Source organism: Mustela erminea, chromosome 3 (genome assembly GCF_009829155.1).
Source record: "Mustela erminea isolate mMusErm1 chromosome 3, mMusErm1.Pri, whole genome shotgun sequence".
Taxonomy (NCBI): Eukaryota; Metazoa; Chordata; class Mammalia; order Carnivora; family Mustelidae; genus Mustela; species Mustela erminea.
In genome coordinates, this window is record NC_045616.1 from 95,214,831 (window position 1) to 95,232,761 (window position 17,931).

General features: G+C 35.7%; 1 protein-coding gene across 2 annotated transcripts in view; it reads right to left on the minus strand.

The window, feature by feature from the left end:
• The window catches only part of LYRM7 (LYR motif containing 7), a 33,321-nt gene that overhangs the window by 10,855 nt on the left and 4,535 nt on the right, over positions 1-17,931 (minus strand). Inside the window, exons 2-4 of one of the 2 annotated variants that reach the window (XM_032336825.1) lie at positions 14,088-14,160; positions 12,567-12,634; positions 8,187-8,268 (exon numbers count right to left, since the gene is read on the minus strand). In XM_032336825.1, the coding sequence (XP_032192716.1) occupies positions 8,187-8,268; positions 12,567-12,634; positions 14,088-14,160 (223 nt within the window). Of the gene's footprint in view, positions 1-8,186; positions 8,269-12,566; positions 12,638-14,087; positions 14,161-17,931 lie in introns of both variants that reach the window. The other variant, XM_032336824.1, reaches the window with a different exon arrangement.

Below are 17,931 nucleotides of genomic sequence, written 5' to 3' on the forward strand. Positions count from 1 at the left end.
ACTGAAGGCAGAAGTTTAACCCACTGAACCACCAGGCGCCCCTGGAACTTTTAGAAATGAGGTATGATTAATATATAACCACATGAAGCCCTGAGTTTTTTTTATTTTTTATTTTTTAAAGATTTTATTTATTTATTTGACAGACAGAGAACACAAGTAGGCAGAGAGGCAGTCAGAGAGAGGAGGAAGCAGGCTCCCTGCTGAGCAGAAAGCCCGATGTGGGGCTTGATCCCATAACCCTGGGATCATGACCCGAGCCAAAGGCAGAGGCTTTAACCACTGAGCCACCCAGGCGCCCCAAGCCCTGAGTTTTTGTTCACAATTTGTTCATCATACATCTTCTTATACACAGCTTTTTCTTTTTCACAAATTTGGTAACTGTCTATAAAATATATGTTTGAAAAAGGCCAACAATGAAACCAGCTGCCAATGTTCATATGAGAAAGAGGGCTGTGACAAATGTCAATAACCAATGAACAAATATAGAACAAGGGGATAATTTCAGTATTTATCTAATCATAGTTATTCTTTTTCTATATAATACTCTAATCATAGTTATTCTTTTTCTATATAATACCTAGCAAAGCTAGGCTAGACCAATGATGAAAATGGTATGAATCAAAGATTATGATTAATCCAAACTCATGTATCAGAGATACCAAAAAACAAATAAACTAGATGCACAGAAAAAAGTAGGGAATATATGGAAATAAAACGTTTCCCTAATATTTTTTTTCTCGTCCTGCCCCAGTTTCCCCAATATTTGAAAAGATTGTAAAAATAATGAATTTGGAGGGGGTTAGGGAGAGGGTGGTTGCGTTATAGACACTGGGGAGGGTATGTGCTATGATGTGTGTACCTAATGATTCACAGACCTGTACCCCTGGGGCTAATAATACATTATATGTTAATAAAAAATTAAAAAAAGACAAATAGGAAAAAAATAATGAATCAACAAAACTAAAAACCTATGGAATGGGAGAAAATATTTGCAGATGACATATCCGATAAAGGGTTAGTATCCAAATATATACAAAGAACTGATACAACTCAACACCAAAACCCCCCAAAATCTAATTAAAAATGGGCAGAAGATATGAATAGACATTTCTCCAAAGAAGATACACAGATGTCTAACAGAAACATGAGAAAATGCTCAACATCATCCATAATCAGGAAAATCAAATCAAAATCACAATGAGGTATCACCTCACACTTGCCTGAGGGCTAAAATCAAAGATAGGAAACAACAAGCGTTGGTGAAGATGTGGAGAAATAAGAACCTTTATGCACTGTTTGTGGGAATACAAACTGGTGCAGCCACTGAGGAAAACAGTATGGAGGTTCCTCAAAAAATTAAAAAACACAACTACTTTATAAGCCAGTAATTCCACTAGTGGGTATTTACCCAAAGAATAAGAAAACACTGATTTGAGAAGATACATGCACCTCTATGTTTACTGCAGCATTATTTATAATAGTCAAATTATGGAAGCAGCCCAAGTATCCACTGACAGATAAATGGATAAAGAAGATGTGGTTTTACATGTAAAAGATGGAGTATTACTCAGCAATAAAAAAGAATGTACTCTTGCAATTTCCAACAACATGGACAGATCTAGAAAGCATAATGTTAAGTGAAATAAGTTAAAGAAATAGCACATACTTTCATTCATTTGTGGAATATAAGAAACAAAACAAGTGAACAACAACAAAAAAAGAGACAAACCAAAAAACAGACTCTTAACTCTAGAGAATAAGTTGATGGTTATCAGAGGGGAGGTGGGCAAGGGGAAGGGTAAAATAGGTGAAGGAGATTAAAAATATACTTACCATGATGAGCATTGAGTAATTTATAGAATTGCTGAATCACTATATTGTATGCCTGAAACTAATACAACACTATTTTTAAAAAGATTTTATTTATTTATTTGATAGAGACACAGCGAGAGAGGGAACACAAGCAGGGGGAGTGGAAGAGGGAGAAGCAGGCTTCCTGCCAAGCACGGAGCCCAATACAGCGCTTCATCCCAGGACCCTGTGATCATGACCTGAGCCAAAGGCAGACATTTATGACTGAGCCACCCAGGTACCCCATAACATTGTATATTAACTATAATGGAATTGAGATTAAAAAATTTAAAAAAATAAAATGTTGACATTTTACAAAGTTTCAAAAAATGGGGACGCCTGGGTGGCTCAGTTGGTTGAGCAGCTGCCTTCGGCTCAGGTCATGATCCCAGCGTCCTGGGATCGAGTCTCACATCGGGCTCCTTGCTCAGCAGGGAGCCTGCTTCTCCCTCTGCCTCTGCCTGCCATTCTGTCTGCCTGTGCTCGCTCTCTCCCCCCGTCTCTCTCTGATAAATAAATAAATAAATAAATAAAAAACAAAAACGAGTTTTTTTCAAATGATGAAATTATTAGGTTTGTAATAAAGAAGCTGATAATTCTCTGCAAGGAGAGAGATGTGATTTTTTTTTTTTTAAAGGAAAAAATGAGAGGGGTGCCTGGTTGGCTCAGTCAGTAGAGCATGTGACTCTTGATTTCAGGGTTGTGAGTTCAGGCATGGTGCTTACTTAAAAAAAAATAAGAAGGAAACAATGAGAAGTTATTCAGTATAAAGAGTTCTTGGTAGGTGTTCATATTTTATTTCTACTCTAGTTATTTGAAAGAGAAGGAAAAAGAAACATGGATTTGGAATTCATGTATCTGCTTCTGAACTTGATTATTTAGTTTTATTATTTTCAGTTTCTATTATTTTTCATGTTGGGACATTATCTAATATTTTTTAGAAACACACTATCACAATTCTTGCTTTTTAGCCAAGTAGCAAAATTTTAATTCATTTCTGTATACCAGTACAGACACTACTAAAATTTATGGAGAGATTTTCTTAAAGTAATTGTAAAACAAAGATTAAAAAATCAGATTTGTTGGGCCGCCTAGGTGGCTCAGTGGGTTAAAGTCTCTGCCTTCAGCTCAGGTCATGATCCCAGGGTCCTAGGATCAAGCCCCGCATCGGGCTCTCTGCTCAGCGGGGAGCCTGCTTCCTCCTCTCTTTCTGCCTGCCTCTCTGCCTACTTGTGATCTGTCTGTCAAATAAATAAATAAATAAATAAATAAATAAATAAATAAATCTTTAAAAAAAAAAATCAGATTTGTTGGGGCGCCTGGGTGGCTCAGTGGGTTAAAGACTCTTACCTTCAGCTCAGGTCATGATTCCCAGGGTCCTGGGACAGAGCCCCAAATCAGGCTCTCTGCTCTGCAGGGATCCTGCTTCCCCCGCTATCTCTGTCTGTCTCTCTGCCTAGTTGTGATCTCTGTCTCTCAAATAAATAAATAAAATCTAAAAAAAAAAAAATCAGATTTGTTGTATCTTAGATCCACAGGAATAAATTAAGAAAAAGAGACCCATATTTCTCTTAATAGAAAGAATGGGGCCATTATTAAGGTAATACAGCATTCTATACTAATTACCATGAAAGAGTCAAAATTTCCAATCTTGTGGGAGAATTAAATTATACAGAAAACCAACAGATAAAAACAAATTTAAAGCAATACTGCTGCATCTAAAACCAGGCATCTGAAATATGGATATCAAATTTAGCTGAAATAACCTAAATTTTTATTCATATAAATAAAAATACCTTTTTTTAAATGTTAAAAATAACATTAAGCTGTGACTACCTGTATAAAATGTTGCTATACTATACAAAAGCTCTAAAGATCATTATTAAGATTAAAGATGATGACTAAAATTTGCAATTTAGATTAACTATGTTTACTGCTCTTATAAATACAACTCAGAGCTAGTACTGCCTTTTTAAAAATGTTTTATTTATTTACTTGACAGAGAGAGGAATCACAAGTAGGTAGAGAGGCAGGCAGAGAGATGGGGAAGCAAGCTCCCCGCTGAGCAGGGAGCCTGATGCAGGGCTTGATCCCAGGACCCTGAGATCATGACCTGGGCTAAAGGCAGAGGCTTAACCCACTGAGCCATCCAGGTGCCCCTAGAGCTAGTAATTTCTTTCTTTTTTTTAAAAATTAAATTTATTTATTTTCAGCATAACAGTATTCAGTATTTTTTCACCACACCCAGTGCTCCACGCAATCTGTGCCCTCTATAATACCCACCACCTGGTACCCCAACCTCCCATGCCCCCCCGCCACTTCAAACCCCTCAGATTGTTTTTCAGAGTCCACAGTCTCTCATGATTCACCTCCCCTTCCAATTTTCCCCAATTCCCCTCTCCTTTCCATCTCCCCATGTCCTCCATGCTATTAGGTTATGCTGCACAAATAAGTGAAACCATATAATAATTGACTCTCTCTGCTTGACTTATTTCACTCAGCATAATCTCTTCCAGTCCCATCCATGTTGCTACAAAAGTTGGGTATTCATCCTTTCTGATGGAGGCATAATGAGCTAGTAATTTCTGATAAATTCTCATGAACTAAAAATAACTTTAAAGCTCTATAGGACTTATACTACTAAATATCAAGATTTATTATAAGGCTGTAATAATTAAGACATTATGGGATATGATGCATGGATAGAAAAACTATACAGATTATAAAGTTCAGAAACAGATATATGCAGATATATAGTTATCTGATTTTAGAACAAAGGTGATCCTGCACTGCAGTGGGGAAAAAGGGGTCTTCTTTATAAAAGTTTTTTTTTAAAAAAATATTTTATTTATTTATTTGACAGAGAGATCACAAGTAGGCAGAGAGGCAGGCAGAGAGAGAGGAAGAGAAGCAGGCCCCCTGCAGAGCAGAGAGCCCGATGTGGGGCTTGATCCCAGGACCCTGGGATCATGACCTGAGCCGAAGGCAGAGGTTTTAACCCACTGAGCCACCCAGGTGCCCCAAGGGGTCTTCTTAATAAATGATGCTGGATTAACTGGAAATTCACATGTAAAAAAATAATTCTTGACAAAGAGCTTATGATTTCACTTTTATGTGGAACCAAACAACAACAATGAATAAAAAAGCAGAAAGAGACCTATAAATACAGAGAACAAACTGGTGGTTTCCAGAGGTGACAGTGGTGGGGGAATGGGCAAAAAGAGATAAAGGGGAGTGGGAGGTACAGGCTTTCAGTTACGGAATAAGTAAGTCACAGGGTAAAAGGTATGGAGTAGGGAATATTGTCAATGGTAGTGTAATAGTGCTGTGTAGTAACAAATGGTAGCTACACCTGGGATTAGGATAGTACTTACGGTGTTGTTGTATCACTATGTTGTGCACCAGAAACTAAAATAACACTGCGTCAACTATACTTCAATTAAAAAAAGGGGCGTCTGGGTGGCTCAGGCAGTTAAGTGTCTGCCTTGGGCTTGGGTCATGATTTCAGGGTTCTGGGATTGAGTCCTGCATCAGGCTCCCTGCAGAGTAGGTAGCCTGTTTCTCCCTCTCCCTGCCATTACCCCTGCTTGTGCACCCCCCAACCCGGCCTTCATAAATAAATAAATAAAATTGAAAAAAAATCTTCACTCCTATCTCACATCATAAACAAAAATCAACTCTAGTTGATATAAACAACCAAATGGAAAAGATCAAACAATAAAGCTTTGGGAAGAAAGCCCAAGAGAATTTCTTATGACCTTGCTTGAGATAGACAAAGGTTTCTTACAGGACTCTAAAGTACCAACTATAAACATAAAAACAGACAAACTGGATCACATTAGAATTAAGACCTTCTTATCAAAAAACATTACCAAAACAAAAAGCAAGCCATTAAGTAGAAGATTCCTATAAGACACATATGCAAGGAAGAATACATATTCAGAACATACAAATTTCTTCACATCAATAATAAACATATAAGAACATATATGTTCTTTTTTTTTTTTTTTAAAGATTTTTTACTTATTTATTTGACAGAGAGAAATGACAAGCAGGCAGAGAGGCAGGCAGAGAGAGAAGAGGTAGCAGGCTTCCTGCTGAGCAGAGAGCCCAACGCGGGGCTCGATCCCAGGACCCTGAGATCATGACCTGAGCCGAAGGCAACGGCTTAACCCACTGAGCCACCCAGGCGCCCAGAACATATATGTTCTTATATATGTTCTATATATGTTCTTATATAGAAGAACATATAATTTCTTCACATCAATAATAAAAAGGCAGATAACCCCTTGGAAAAACAGGAAGAAGACTTGAATAATTTGACAGTTCATAAAGGAGAATAACCAAATGGCCATTTAACAACTGAAAAGGTGCTAATACCTCATTGGTTACCAAAGATTTTAAGTTAAAATCACAATGCAATACCATTACACAATTATCAGAAAAGCGAAAATTAAAGATGTAGAGTACTAAGCGCTGATGAGGATGTCAAGCTACTGGAGCCAGACACTGCTGCTGGATATGTAAATTAGTCTGACCACTTTGGAAAACCAGTTAGCAGTAGCATACATTAAGATTTCTTCATAAATACAGTGGAGTACTATAAATGTCTTTTCTCTTATGATTTTAATAACATTCTCTTTTCTCCAGCTTATTTTAAGACTATAGCTTATAATACATATAACATACAAAATATGTATTAATGTACTGCTTATGTTATCAGTAAGGCTTCTCATTAAAGGTGGCTTTCAGTAGTTCAGATTTTTGGGTAGTCAAAAGTTATACATAAATTTTTTTTTTTTTTTAAGAGAGAGAGAGACTTCAAGCAGTAGGGAGGGGCAGGAGAGGGAGAGAGAATCTTAAGTAGGCTCCACGCCCAGAGATCATGGCCTGAGCCGGAATCAGTAGCTGGATGCTTAACCAGTTGAGCTAGCCAGGCACGTTATACATGAATTTTCTTTTCTTTTCTTTTTTTTTTTTTTAAAGATTTTATTTATTTATTTGACAGAGATCACAAGTAGGCAGAGAGGCAGGCAGAGAGAAAGAGGGGGAAGTAGGCTCCCCGCTGAGCAGAGAGCCTGATGTGGGGCTTGATCCCAGGACCCTGAGATCATGAGCTGAGCTGAAGGCAGAGGCTTAACCCACTGAGCCACCCAGGTGCCCCTACATGAATTTTCTAACATGCAGGAGGTCAGCAACGCTAGCCCCTCTCCTGTTCAAGGGTCAATTGTGTATATATATGTTTTATATATATGTACATACATATGTACATGTATGTGTAAATGTATGTGTACATTTCATTTTTCATATATGTACAAATTTTAAACTAAAAGGCACATCCAATAATGTTCAAAGAATCAGTATTCATTATAGTGCAGAACTAGGAGCAACTCAAATGAACAGGAAGGATAAACTGTGGTATATACAAACAATAGTCATAGAAATGTTGGTATACACAACAATATAGATGAATCTCACAAATATAATGCTGAAAGAAACTAGACAAAACAGTAATCCTATATGATTCCATTTACATGAAGTTGGAACATTTTATTATACTAAGTTTAAAATCTATAGTAGTAGTAGTATAGTGGTTTGCTTGTTGGAAGGGGGTATCTGGAAAAGACATGAGGACATGATGGATTTTGGAGATACTGGTAATATTAAATAGCTTACTGTAGATGTTGGTTACATGGATATTTCACCTTGTGAAAACTCACTGGCTGTATAGTTATAAATTGTGCACTTTTCTGTTTGTGTAATTTGGTAGCTCACTTAAAAAAAAGAAGCCTCTCAAAAATTTGAATACCATCTCTTTTGTTGTTCTTGTTGTTGTCCCCAAAGATACATTTATTTAGGCAATGCAAACAAAATATAATGTGAAATGAAAACTCTGCTGAAGCCCTAGAAGGAGTCTGGAGGTATAATGCAGGATCCTTAGCTATATCTCCATTTCTTATAACCATTTTAAAAATAACTCTATTCATAGAATAAAAGGTAAAGAACTAGACAGTTTAAGTAGGTGATAAATGATAACACGAAAGAACCCCAAATAAATATGATGAAAAGCTAGTCATACTCTCTAACTAGTCTGTAATGTAACCAGTGGTTAAGATTAAAAAGAAAACATAAATTTAAAAAAGAAAAAGAAAAAAATATAGTACAGCAAAGTTTTATAACCTGCCATTTAAAATGGTAGCCTTACAAATGTATACAAGATACATATACACTGGCAAAATCAAGCTGTTTTAATAATCAACATTAAAAGTGTTGCAATTGCTCAGTATTTTAAAATACAATGAAGTCACAAATTTTTTTTTTTAAATTTTACTTACTCAGTGTATTGTGGTCTGTGTGAATAGCTTGTATAACAGATGTTCTGAGCAACAATTCAACATCGGAACCTATTTTTATTAGCTGTTAAGAAAACCAAACAGAATAAATCCTTAAGGTATTTTTTCAATGGTCCTTATGAATGTACTGTTTTTGAAAACTGTAAGTTTACAGTTATTTCTTTTTGGGTTATACTGCCTTTAATTTTTTGTAACCATTCCAAGCATACAGAAAACTCAGACATGTGTGTACTTTTAACTTTTATCCATCTGTTCCATATTTTGTTCCAAAAGAGATTCAGAATATTTTTTGTTGGAATATATATTTTTTATGTTTAAAATGTTGTTTTCTTTGGGAGAGGGTTGAATCTTTCTTTTATAGAATTGGATGTTCTAAATACTAGAAATAATACTGAACTAGGAGTTGGAATAGCTCTATCATTAAATATAAGGCCTTGGGTTAAAAACCTACTCTAAGTTTCAGAATTTATCATATGCAAAATAAAGTGGGCTAGAACAAAGATTCTCAAAGCTGTGGACTCCTGAAGGACCTTGAGATCCTTTTAGATACCATGAAGTCAAAATGATTTTCATAATACTAAAGCTTTCTGCTCCAAGTTGTGAGAAGTAAAGCTTTCTCCATGGAATACTCTTTTATATGAATGAACAGTAGACGAACTATGATCATTCATACTTGGGTATTTGGCAAACATTTTCTTGAAAATGAACAAGTTGACTCTGTTACTTCAAGAAAACAACTAACTGTATTTGCTGACAATGATAAAATTCACATTTTCAAGAAAAAAATAGAATTCTAGGGAAACTGTATCTGCCATCATAAGCTTGACAGTTTTTCAATGCTTATGGATTTTTCTGATTAGATATTAATATTAATAAATATAACCTTAAAATATTACATACTGAATTACATTAACATTTAGAAGATATGCATTACTTGGTGAACTTCTATTTCCCAAATCAACAGTGCAAGATGTTACAAAATCATGCATGGTAAAAGATCCATTCAAAGAGAAAGGCAGATTCAACCTATTGGTCTACTAAATGAAGGCTTAAGGGCCTGCAGGAGAATAATATTCTAGAAATAAGCAAGCATAAACGCCCTGAGATAGGAAAGTTCTTGGTAAATGCAAATGCTCTCAATGCACTCAGAATGTAATAATTAAGAGGGACGGAGGGACCTGAGTGGAAGTCAACAGATGTCAGATGATACAGTCTTATAGTTCACAGTAAAGACTTTAGATTTTGCTTTGGGATGAGAAGCTATGGGGGTTGTGAATACAGGAGTGATGGCCTATGTCTTTTTATTTAAAAGTTTCAATCTGGGGCGCCTGGGTGGCTCAGTGGGTTAAAGCCTCTGCCTTCGGCTCAGGTCATCATCCCAGGGTCCTGGGATCGAGCCCCGCATTGGGTTCCCTGTTCAGAGGACAGCCTGCTTCCTCAACTCTCTCTCTGCCTGCCTCTCTGCTACTTGTGATCTCTGTCAAATAAATAAAATCTTGAAAAAAAAAAAAAAGGCTCAATGTGCCTTTAGAGGTATTGAGAATAGACTGTAGGGAGGTTAGGGAGGAAGCAGTGAGACCCACTAGGAGGCTGTTGTAACAATCAAGTGAAAGATGATGGTGGCTTGAAGTAGGAGGTAATGATGGGGAGGATGAGCAGTGGTTGAATTCCAGATATATTCTGAAGTCAAAAAAATTGGTTGACAGGTTGGATATAAGTGTGAGAGAAAGACAGCAATCAAGAAAGAGAGCACCAAGTTTTTTGGTCTGAGCAATAAAAGATGGGAGCTGCCATTAACAGACATAGAGAAGGGGTAGAAGAGCAAAGTCTCAACTCCCAACAGATCTGAGAAGGGACTTAGCAGGAGAAAGAAAGAATAAAAATGGGTCTCCTCATCCACTGGAAGTACTTAAACCTTAGACTCATAGGTCTAAGGCAGGAAACAAGGGTGATGAGTAATAAGGGATAAGGGGAAATCAGAAAGGAAGAGCAGGAGGTGGTCTGTATGAATCCTGGAGGGCTCCCCCCCACCAAAAAATCTATCTATCTCCTTACTTACCTATCTACCTCTTTCCACCCACTGGTCTAACAGATAACAGAGTTCCACAATGCAACTAACCTTGAAGGAAGTTTACTATTTGTTGAGGTGTAGTATAAAAGAATATTCACAACTTTTTTTTTTTTTTAAAGATTTTATTTATTTATTTGACAGACAGAGATCACAAGTAGGCAGAGAGGCAGGCCGAGAGAGGAGGAAGCAGGCTCCCTGCCAAGCAGAGAGCCCAATGTGGGGCTCAATCCCAGGACTCCAGGATCATGACCCGAGCCAAAGGTAGAGGCTAAACCACTGAGCCACCCAGACGGCCCAGATTCACAACTTATTTTGAAAAGACTATTATATACTCCTACTCTTTTCCAACTACTTATCTGTGCGAGGCTGAATTTTCTTCATATATTTTAACTTAAAATACACTGCACCAAATTGAATGAGGAAGCAGACAGGAGAACTGAATTGCTTTCTATTAAGCCAGACTTTAAAGAGATTTGCAAAATGGTAAAACAGTGCTCACTCTTCTTACTAAATGTCCTGAAAATAGTTATTTTCCATAAACAGTGTATTTGTTACCATGTAATGAGTTTATTATTTTTAGACAAAAAATACAAATTTCAAAAATCTCTTAATTTCAATTCCTACTAAGGAAAATATTTAAAGACACACCACATGAAATGCACTTTTTGGGGTCCTCAACTTCTAAGAAGGCAAACGGTCTTGAGACTAAACAGAGAACTGCTGGTATAAAAGATACCTGGGGCGCCTGGGTGGCTCAGTGGGTTAAACCTCTGCCTTCAGCTTGGGTCATGGGATCGAGCCCCGCGTAGGGCTCTCTGCTTTAATCTATGCAGAATTATACAAAATATACATTTGCATATAACAAATATGTCATTTCTAAACTGCTTTATGTTAAATTAGTGCTTTACAAGTAAAAGGAATTTAGAAGATTGTAGTTCATTTCCCAGTTGATATAGACATGCCAATTTAAAAATTTTTCATCATGATTTCTAAATTTAAAAATAATTACCATATTGTTATTCATCAGCCTACTGACCAGCAAATAATGCAAACTTTTGTATAGATCTTGTAACTTCTCTTCAACTTATGACTTGATTATGATGCCATCTTAACTTCTGCCATGAATAAAAACTACATGGTCCCTATTTGCCCTACCAGATTGTTAAATGAAATCTTTTCCTTTCTTTTTTATATCAGAGGAATAAAAACATTTAGGCTATCTCATTTTAACTTATTAACTTGATTATTACAGATATTTACTATTCTAAAAACAGCATTTTTCTCTACTAAAAATAAATGTATTTTTAAAAAATATTTTATTTATTTTTTTGACAGAGAGATCACAAGTAGGCAGAGCAGTAGGCAGAGAGAGAGGGGGAAGCAGGCTCTCCATTGAGCAGGGAGCTTGATGTGGGGCTTGATCCCAGGACTCTGAGATCATGACCCGAGCTGGAAGCAGAGGCTTTACCCACTGAGTCGCCCAGGTGCTCCAAAATAAATGTATTTTTATAAAAAAAATTTAACATGTAGAAATTTTATTAAACATTGAAGATTTTCTCTAATTTGTAGCTTCCTCCTTATCAAACCAATTCTTGGAATTATAACTGCTCCTGCAAATAAATTTCCATTTTTTATTTTCCTCCTAAGGGTCCTTTTCCTACATTCATACGAAGTTAGATACAGAAACACTTAAGAGGCTCAAAATAGAGACAATATGTATGTATATGCAGTATGATTTTATACAAAAACGGAATTGTGCATTTTTTTAAATGAACATGTACTGGGAGTATTAAGAAGCTCACAGATCAGTGTCAGTAGACTGACTCTTCAACTAGAGCAAGTGACCAAAAGGCGAAGCAAGAATAGTTCACAAATTGTGGCTGATTAACTTTCACTGTTGAGTTAGGAATTTAAAAAAAAAAAAAAAAAAGCTAGTCTACTTGAGCTAAATGAACAGAAATTCCTTCTGTAGTTCTAATACTCACTCTCCTTAGGCTTACTCATTTGCCTTACCTAAAGATAGAATTTCTGTGGATTTCTGGGTTGGTTCAACTGCTCTTGCTTTGACCATAGCTACATCTATGTTCTATACACTGGCAACTTGCTGTCTTAGGGGTGTAGAGGATGACCTTGAAGAGGTGAGCCATACCAAACAAGTGAAGGTTACCTATAATTGTGATGCCTTCAACCATCAAGTTATAATTTTTATTTCATATACCCCCTCTATTTTCATCATTCTCTAAGAAAATGTATAAGGGCTTTATCATAATTGAAAGACTCAATTACTATACCTCTTCTATTTTCTTGGGAGAAGTTTCACTTTTATTACTTTTGAATTCTTCATTTATCTTTATTCTGGCTGCTAGAGAAAGAAAAAAATATATAAATAAATATTTCTCTTCTAATTTATAATTCCTGTCCCAAGAATTTATATGTTATTCATTATGAATGACTACTTCACTAGTAGTCAAAATAGTTTTGCCTCAAGTGAAACTAATTATAAAAATAAGACTTTTTTTTTTTTAAACTATCCTGGAAAACTTTTGACAGGCTGGCAAATTTTTAATTAAACCTAATACACTCTAATATATTAATACTTTCATTTCTTGCTCTATACCTCCAATTCATTTGCATATCTCTAGCTATCAGATTCTAGTGAATCTCATTTAATACTTTTTTTCTATGAATCTGAAAATTTAAAATGCTTTAAAATGGCAAAACTCAATATATACAAACATGTTAAACCACCCACCCACCCACACACACACACACACACACACACACACTAAAGACAAAGTACCAAAATATACATAAAAATGGTTTGGCTGGCACTTTGTCATCATTATAGCATAATTTTAGTCTAATCTGACAACTGCCTTATTGTTATTTGAGCATGTAAAGGAACAACCCATGTAAAGTGCTTAGTAACTACACAATGTTAGCTGTTCTTATGTCACTTAATAACACCTAAAGTGCTGTTGATGGAGAACAGCCAGAAAACCCTCCTTCTATGCTTTATATATTTCAATATAAGGTGCTGAATATTTGGGATTTAAAGCCAAACTGCTTAGGATAAATCCCAGCTCTACCTCTCACTAGTATGATGTGGGTCAAATCCTTTCACATTTTATCAGTTTTCTCATTGGAAAAAATAAATTGTAACAGTAATTACCCCACAGGGATATATGAAGAATTACATGAATTTGGTAAAGCATATATAATATGATGTATATACTTTAATATTCAAGAAATTATTCTTGGTAAATTACAAAAACTTGAATTCCTAGGGACAGTAGGGATACTACCTAGGTGCCCTCCTAAAGAGTTTTAGTAATATATGAAAACAGATACTGCACATTACCAATACCTAACTTTAGCTTCAGAACTCTGACTTCTAGATACGATTAAAGCCACTTAAAACAGTGAAACACTAAATTTGTAAAACATTTGGGACAGATTCTCTTTCACAGCTGCTATCACTTCTAGAATGGCACAAGGAATTAAAAATATGAATGTATCTGTTCCTAGGGAGTGTGAAAATATGATTATATAATAGAAATAAGTTTAATGGCTTGACAAGCAATGGAGTGTGCTGAATTTTTTATCTTTTCTGGTTCTCTATAAACACTAGATGTTAAAAATATTTAAGTAGATACTCACCAAAGTAGTGTAATATAAACCAATGTTCATAAAACATAACAATATTAGGGGAGAGATAACAAAGATCACTCTCCAAGCTGGGTCTTGACTATACAAGTTCTCTTGGATATGTGAAGAACTGATTTACTCCAAAGTGGTGAAAATAAACCTACCTTCTAATGCTCTGGTATCATTTTTAAAAACTCGTTGTCTGGTCCTGTGTAATGTTTTAAAGAGCTGTAAAACCTGTACAAAAAAAATTAGAATTCAGACCTCAAAAAAAGAAAATTTACATTTTATATAATTAAAAGGATTACAAAGTATTTTACCTTTTGTTACTTTGATTATTTTTCAAAATAGCTGGTGAAAACCAGGGTTTGCCAAAATAACTTTCCCTTCTTAATTGATCTTTAAATTAAAAAAAAAATTACATTTAAAAAAATACCAAGTTCTTTTTTTTTTTTGTGAAGATTTTATTTATTTATTCGATAGAGAGAGATCACAAATAGGCAGAGAGGCAGGCAGAGAGAGAGAGGGAAGCAGGCTCCCTGCCAAGCAGAGAGCCCGATGTGGGGCTCGACCCCAGGACCCTGAGATCACAACCCAAGCTGAAGGCAGAGGCCCGACCCACTGAGCTACCCAGGTGCCCTAAAAATACCAAGTTCTTTGGGAAAAGCCAAGTATGGTTAAAAAGTTAATAATCCTCCTGCCAAAACCAGTCTGCTAGAGTAACTTTATTAGTCTGGTATGTATTCGTTCTCACTTTTCTTACCATGTTGAGACCTTCAACTGCTTTTAAAGTTTTATACACATTTATACAAACTCATGGACTTACTACATCTTAAGAGAGCCCAGAAGGAAGATGTTTCAGATAATTTAGGAAAGTATAATTGTGATTTCCCAAAGAAGTGGAACGCTGAGACTTATGAATATTCTAAGACTATGTTAAAAAAACAGAGAGAAGAGCCTGACATTTTGGTAGAAGACAGACTGTGTAGAGGCCTTAGTGTTAGGCCAAGCCTACCTCACACTTCTCAAGTTTAAAAAGTACTCAGTATTGATCACCCAATATTGTTTTTTCTCCTGTCTTTTCAATTTCAGAAACAGAAGACACTGAGTTTCTCAAGCTGGAAATCTCTAGGCAATTCTTTTAATCTATATTACTCTTCATGTGAAAATTTTAGGAATGTCTCTCTAATGTTTTGATATTCTCCATTCCTGAAAATTATTTAAGTTCAGACCCTCCCATCTCTTGCTTAGACCACTTAGACACTCTACCACTATTTCCTCCTTTCCTCCAATTCATTCACTAGATAAAATATCTAATATTTATTTACTAAGTATACTCTGTGTGCTAGGCATTGTTTTAGGTATTTACATATATTAGAAAACCTATAACATCAAAGGCAGACACCAAAGCAGAAACAGGAAACATGAAGCAGAAAACATAAAAATACAACAAAACAAAAACCAACACCACAACAAACTTCTTCAGAAACTTAAGTGACTGCAAAGATGGAATAACAACAAAAAGAAGTCACAGTAAATTAAAAAAGGAACATTCAGAAAACACCCAAGGCGCTCAGGTAACAAATGAGTGATAGCAAATATTAAGGGTAGAAAAACAGCTGGGAAGTAAAAAAAAACTCAGAAATTGAGGAGAGAAAACACAATTAAGGGAGTCCTCTAAGTGAACCAACGATTACATTAACAGGATTTCCAGGGGTGCCTGGGTGGCTCAGTGGGTTAAAGCCTCTGCCTTCGGCTCGGATCATGATCTCAGGGTTCTGGGATTGAGCCCCCATATTGGGCTCTCTCCTCAGCAGGGAGCCTAATTCCTCCTCTCTCTCTGCCTGCCTCTCTGCCTACTTGTGATCTCTGTCTGTCAAATAAATAAATAAAATCTTTAAAAAACAAAAATAAAACCAAAAAACCCAGGATTTCCAACAAGAAAGAACAGAGGGGCCCCTGGGTCCCTTAGTTGTTTAAGTGTCTGACTATTAATTTTGGTTCAGGTCATGATCTCAGGGCTTTGGGATGGAGCCCTGCATTAGCTTTTGCTCTTGGTGTGGAGTCTGCTTAAGATTCTCTCTCAACCCCTCACCATCTCTCTCTCAAACAAATAAATCTTTAAAAAAAAGGGCAGAGAAAACAGAAAAAATAAATTAAAAAGGGGAAAAATTAAGAAAATGTCACCAAGTAAGGTTAATCAGTTACTTGATTGAAAAAGCTCCAAGTGCCCAACACAAAACCCATACCATAGTACATCATGATATAGGTTCAGAACAATGCTAATAAAAAAAAAATTCAAAGATAAACAGTTTACATAAAAAGGATAGAAAATCAAAATGACACCTGACTTCTGAACAGTATTACTGTGAGAAGACAATGGTGTAAGATTTTCAAGTTAAAAAAAAAAAAATGTCCAAAGCAATTCTCTCCGGTCTCCTTCCTCTTTAGGAGCTTTGTACTATCACTTTACTATCACTTAATAAACTTCGCTGCCCACCAAAAAAAACCAAAAAAAAGTCCAGCTTAGAATACCATACATAGGGGCACCTGGGTGACTCAGTCAGTTAAAGCCTCTGACTTCGGCTTAGGTCATGATCCCAGGGTCCTGGGATTTGAGCCCTGCATGGGGCTCTCTGCTCAATAGGGAGCCTGCTTCCTCCTCTCTCTCTGCCTGCCTCTCTGTCTACCTGTGATCTCTGTCAAATAAATAAAATCTTAAAAAAAAAAAAAAAAAGAATACCATACATAGCCAGATTATCATTTAACTGCAAAGGCAAAGAGACGTTTTGAAAATACAACGTATCTTATCTGCCATATCCTTCCTTGTAAAGCTATAAAAGAGTGTGTTCCACAACAAGGGGATGAACTATAAAAGAAAAACATGGGAACCAGTGAGAAGGGTGAACCAACAAAAAGAAGGTGAAGGACAAATACAGGTCAGCATCTGTGTGGCCGGCCCACAAAGCAACTAGTCTAGACTACAGCAGAAGTTTGAACTACTCCAGAAAAAATGTTCCCAGGAAAAAACCAAACTGATAACTGATTTTGGTAACAGGTAAGTAGGAAACTAACCAATGATAATAAAAACACGGTTATTAATTTCAAGAAAAACACAATTAGAAAAAAAAAAGCAATGTAATCATATATTAGAAGACTCCGCTGTGGACAATTTTATACAGTCATAGTAGCTTAAAAAAAAATGAAAACTAATTAACCAAAATTTGTAAATGAGAGGACTAAGTTAAAATGGCGAGCTTAGTCATCAACTTGTATTGTTAAAAGTTAGTAAACAGTATCTCTCAAAAGAAAAAAAAACGAATAGCAGTTTAAATATATTCTTTAGAAACAGGGAGGTAAATGTAAGAGTAGCTAAAATGATTAAAAGCACTTATCCCTGGGGAGCAGAATTGGGAGTATGTAGAAGAAGTACACACCTATTGGTTTCTGTTTATAACACTTCGATATTTTATTTTATTTTATTTTATTTTTTTTTTTTTTAACACTTCGATATTTTAAACCTTACACATTTATCAGCTTCATGAAAACTAAAAAAAAAAAAAAAAAAAAAAAAAAGCTTTAGAAAGAGAAAGGGAAAAGGCATTATCAGAAAAGAGAAAAGACAAGCCCTAAACAGAAGAAAATATTTCCATACCATATATGTGGTAAGGGGCTGTTATTTGGAACAATTAAAGAACTTTTATAACTCTACAATAAAAACATAGAAAAAGGATTTCAATAGACATTTCACTAAAGATAGACAAATGGTCATCAAGGCCATAAAAAGATGCTCAATATGATTTGGCATCTGGGAAATAGAAATCTAAATCTCACTGAAATAAACTTAAGCCAAGCAGAATGGCTGTAACGAAAAAGAAAATCAGTAAGGAGTATTGGCGAGAATGTGGGAAAACTGAAACTCTTATACATTACTGGTGGGAATATAAAATGTTGTAACTTGTTTGGAAAACAGTTTGCCAGTTGCTCAAAAAGTCAAACATAATGTTA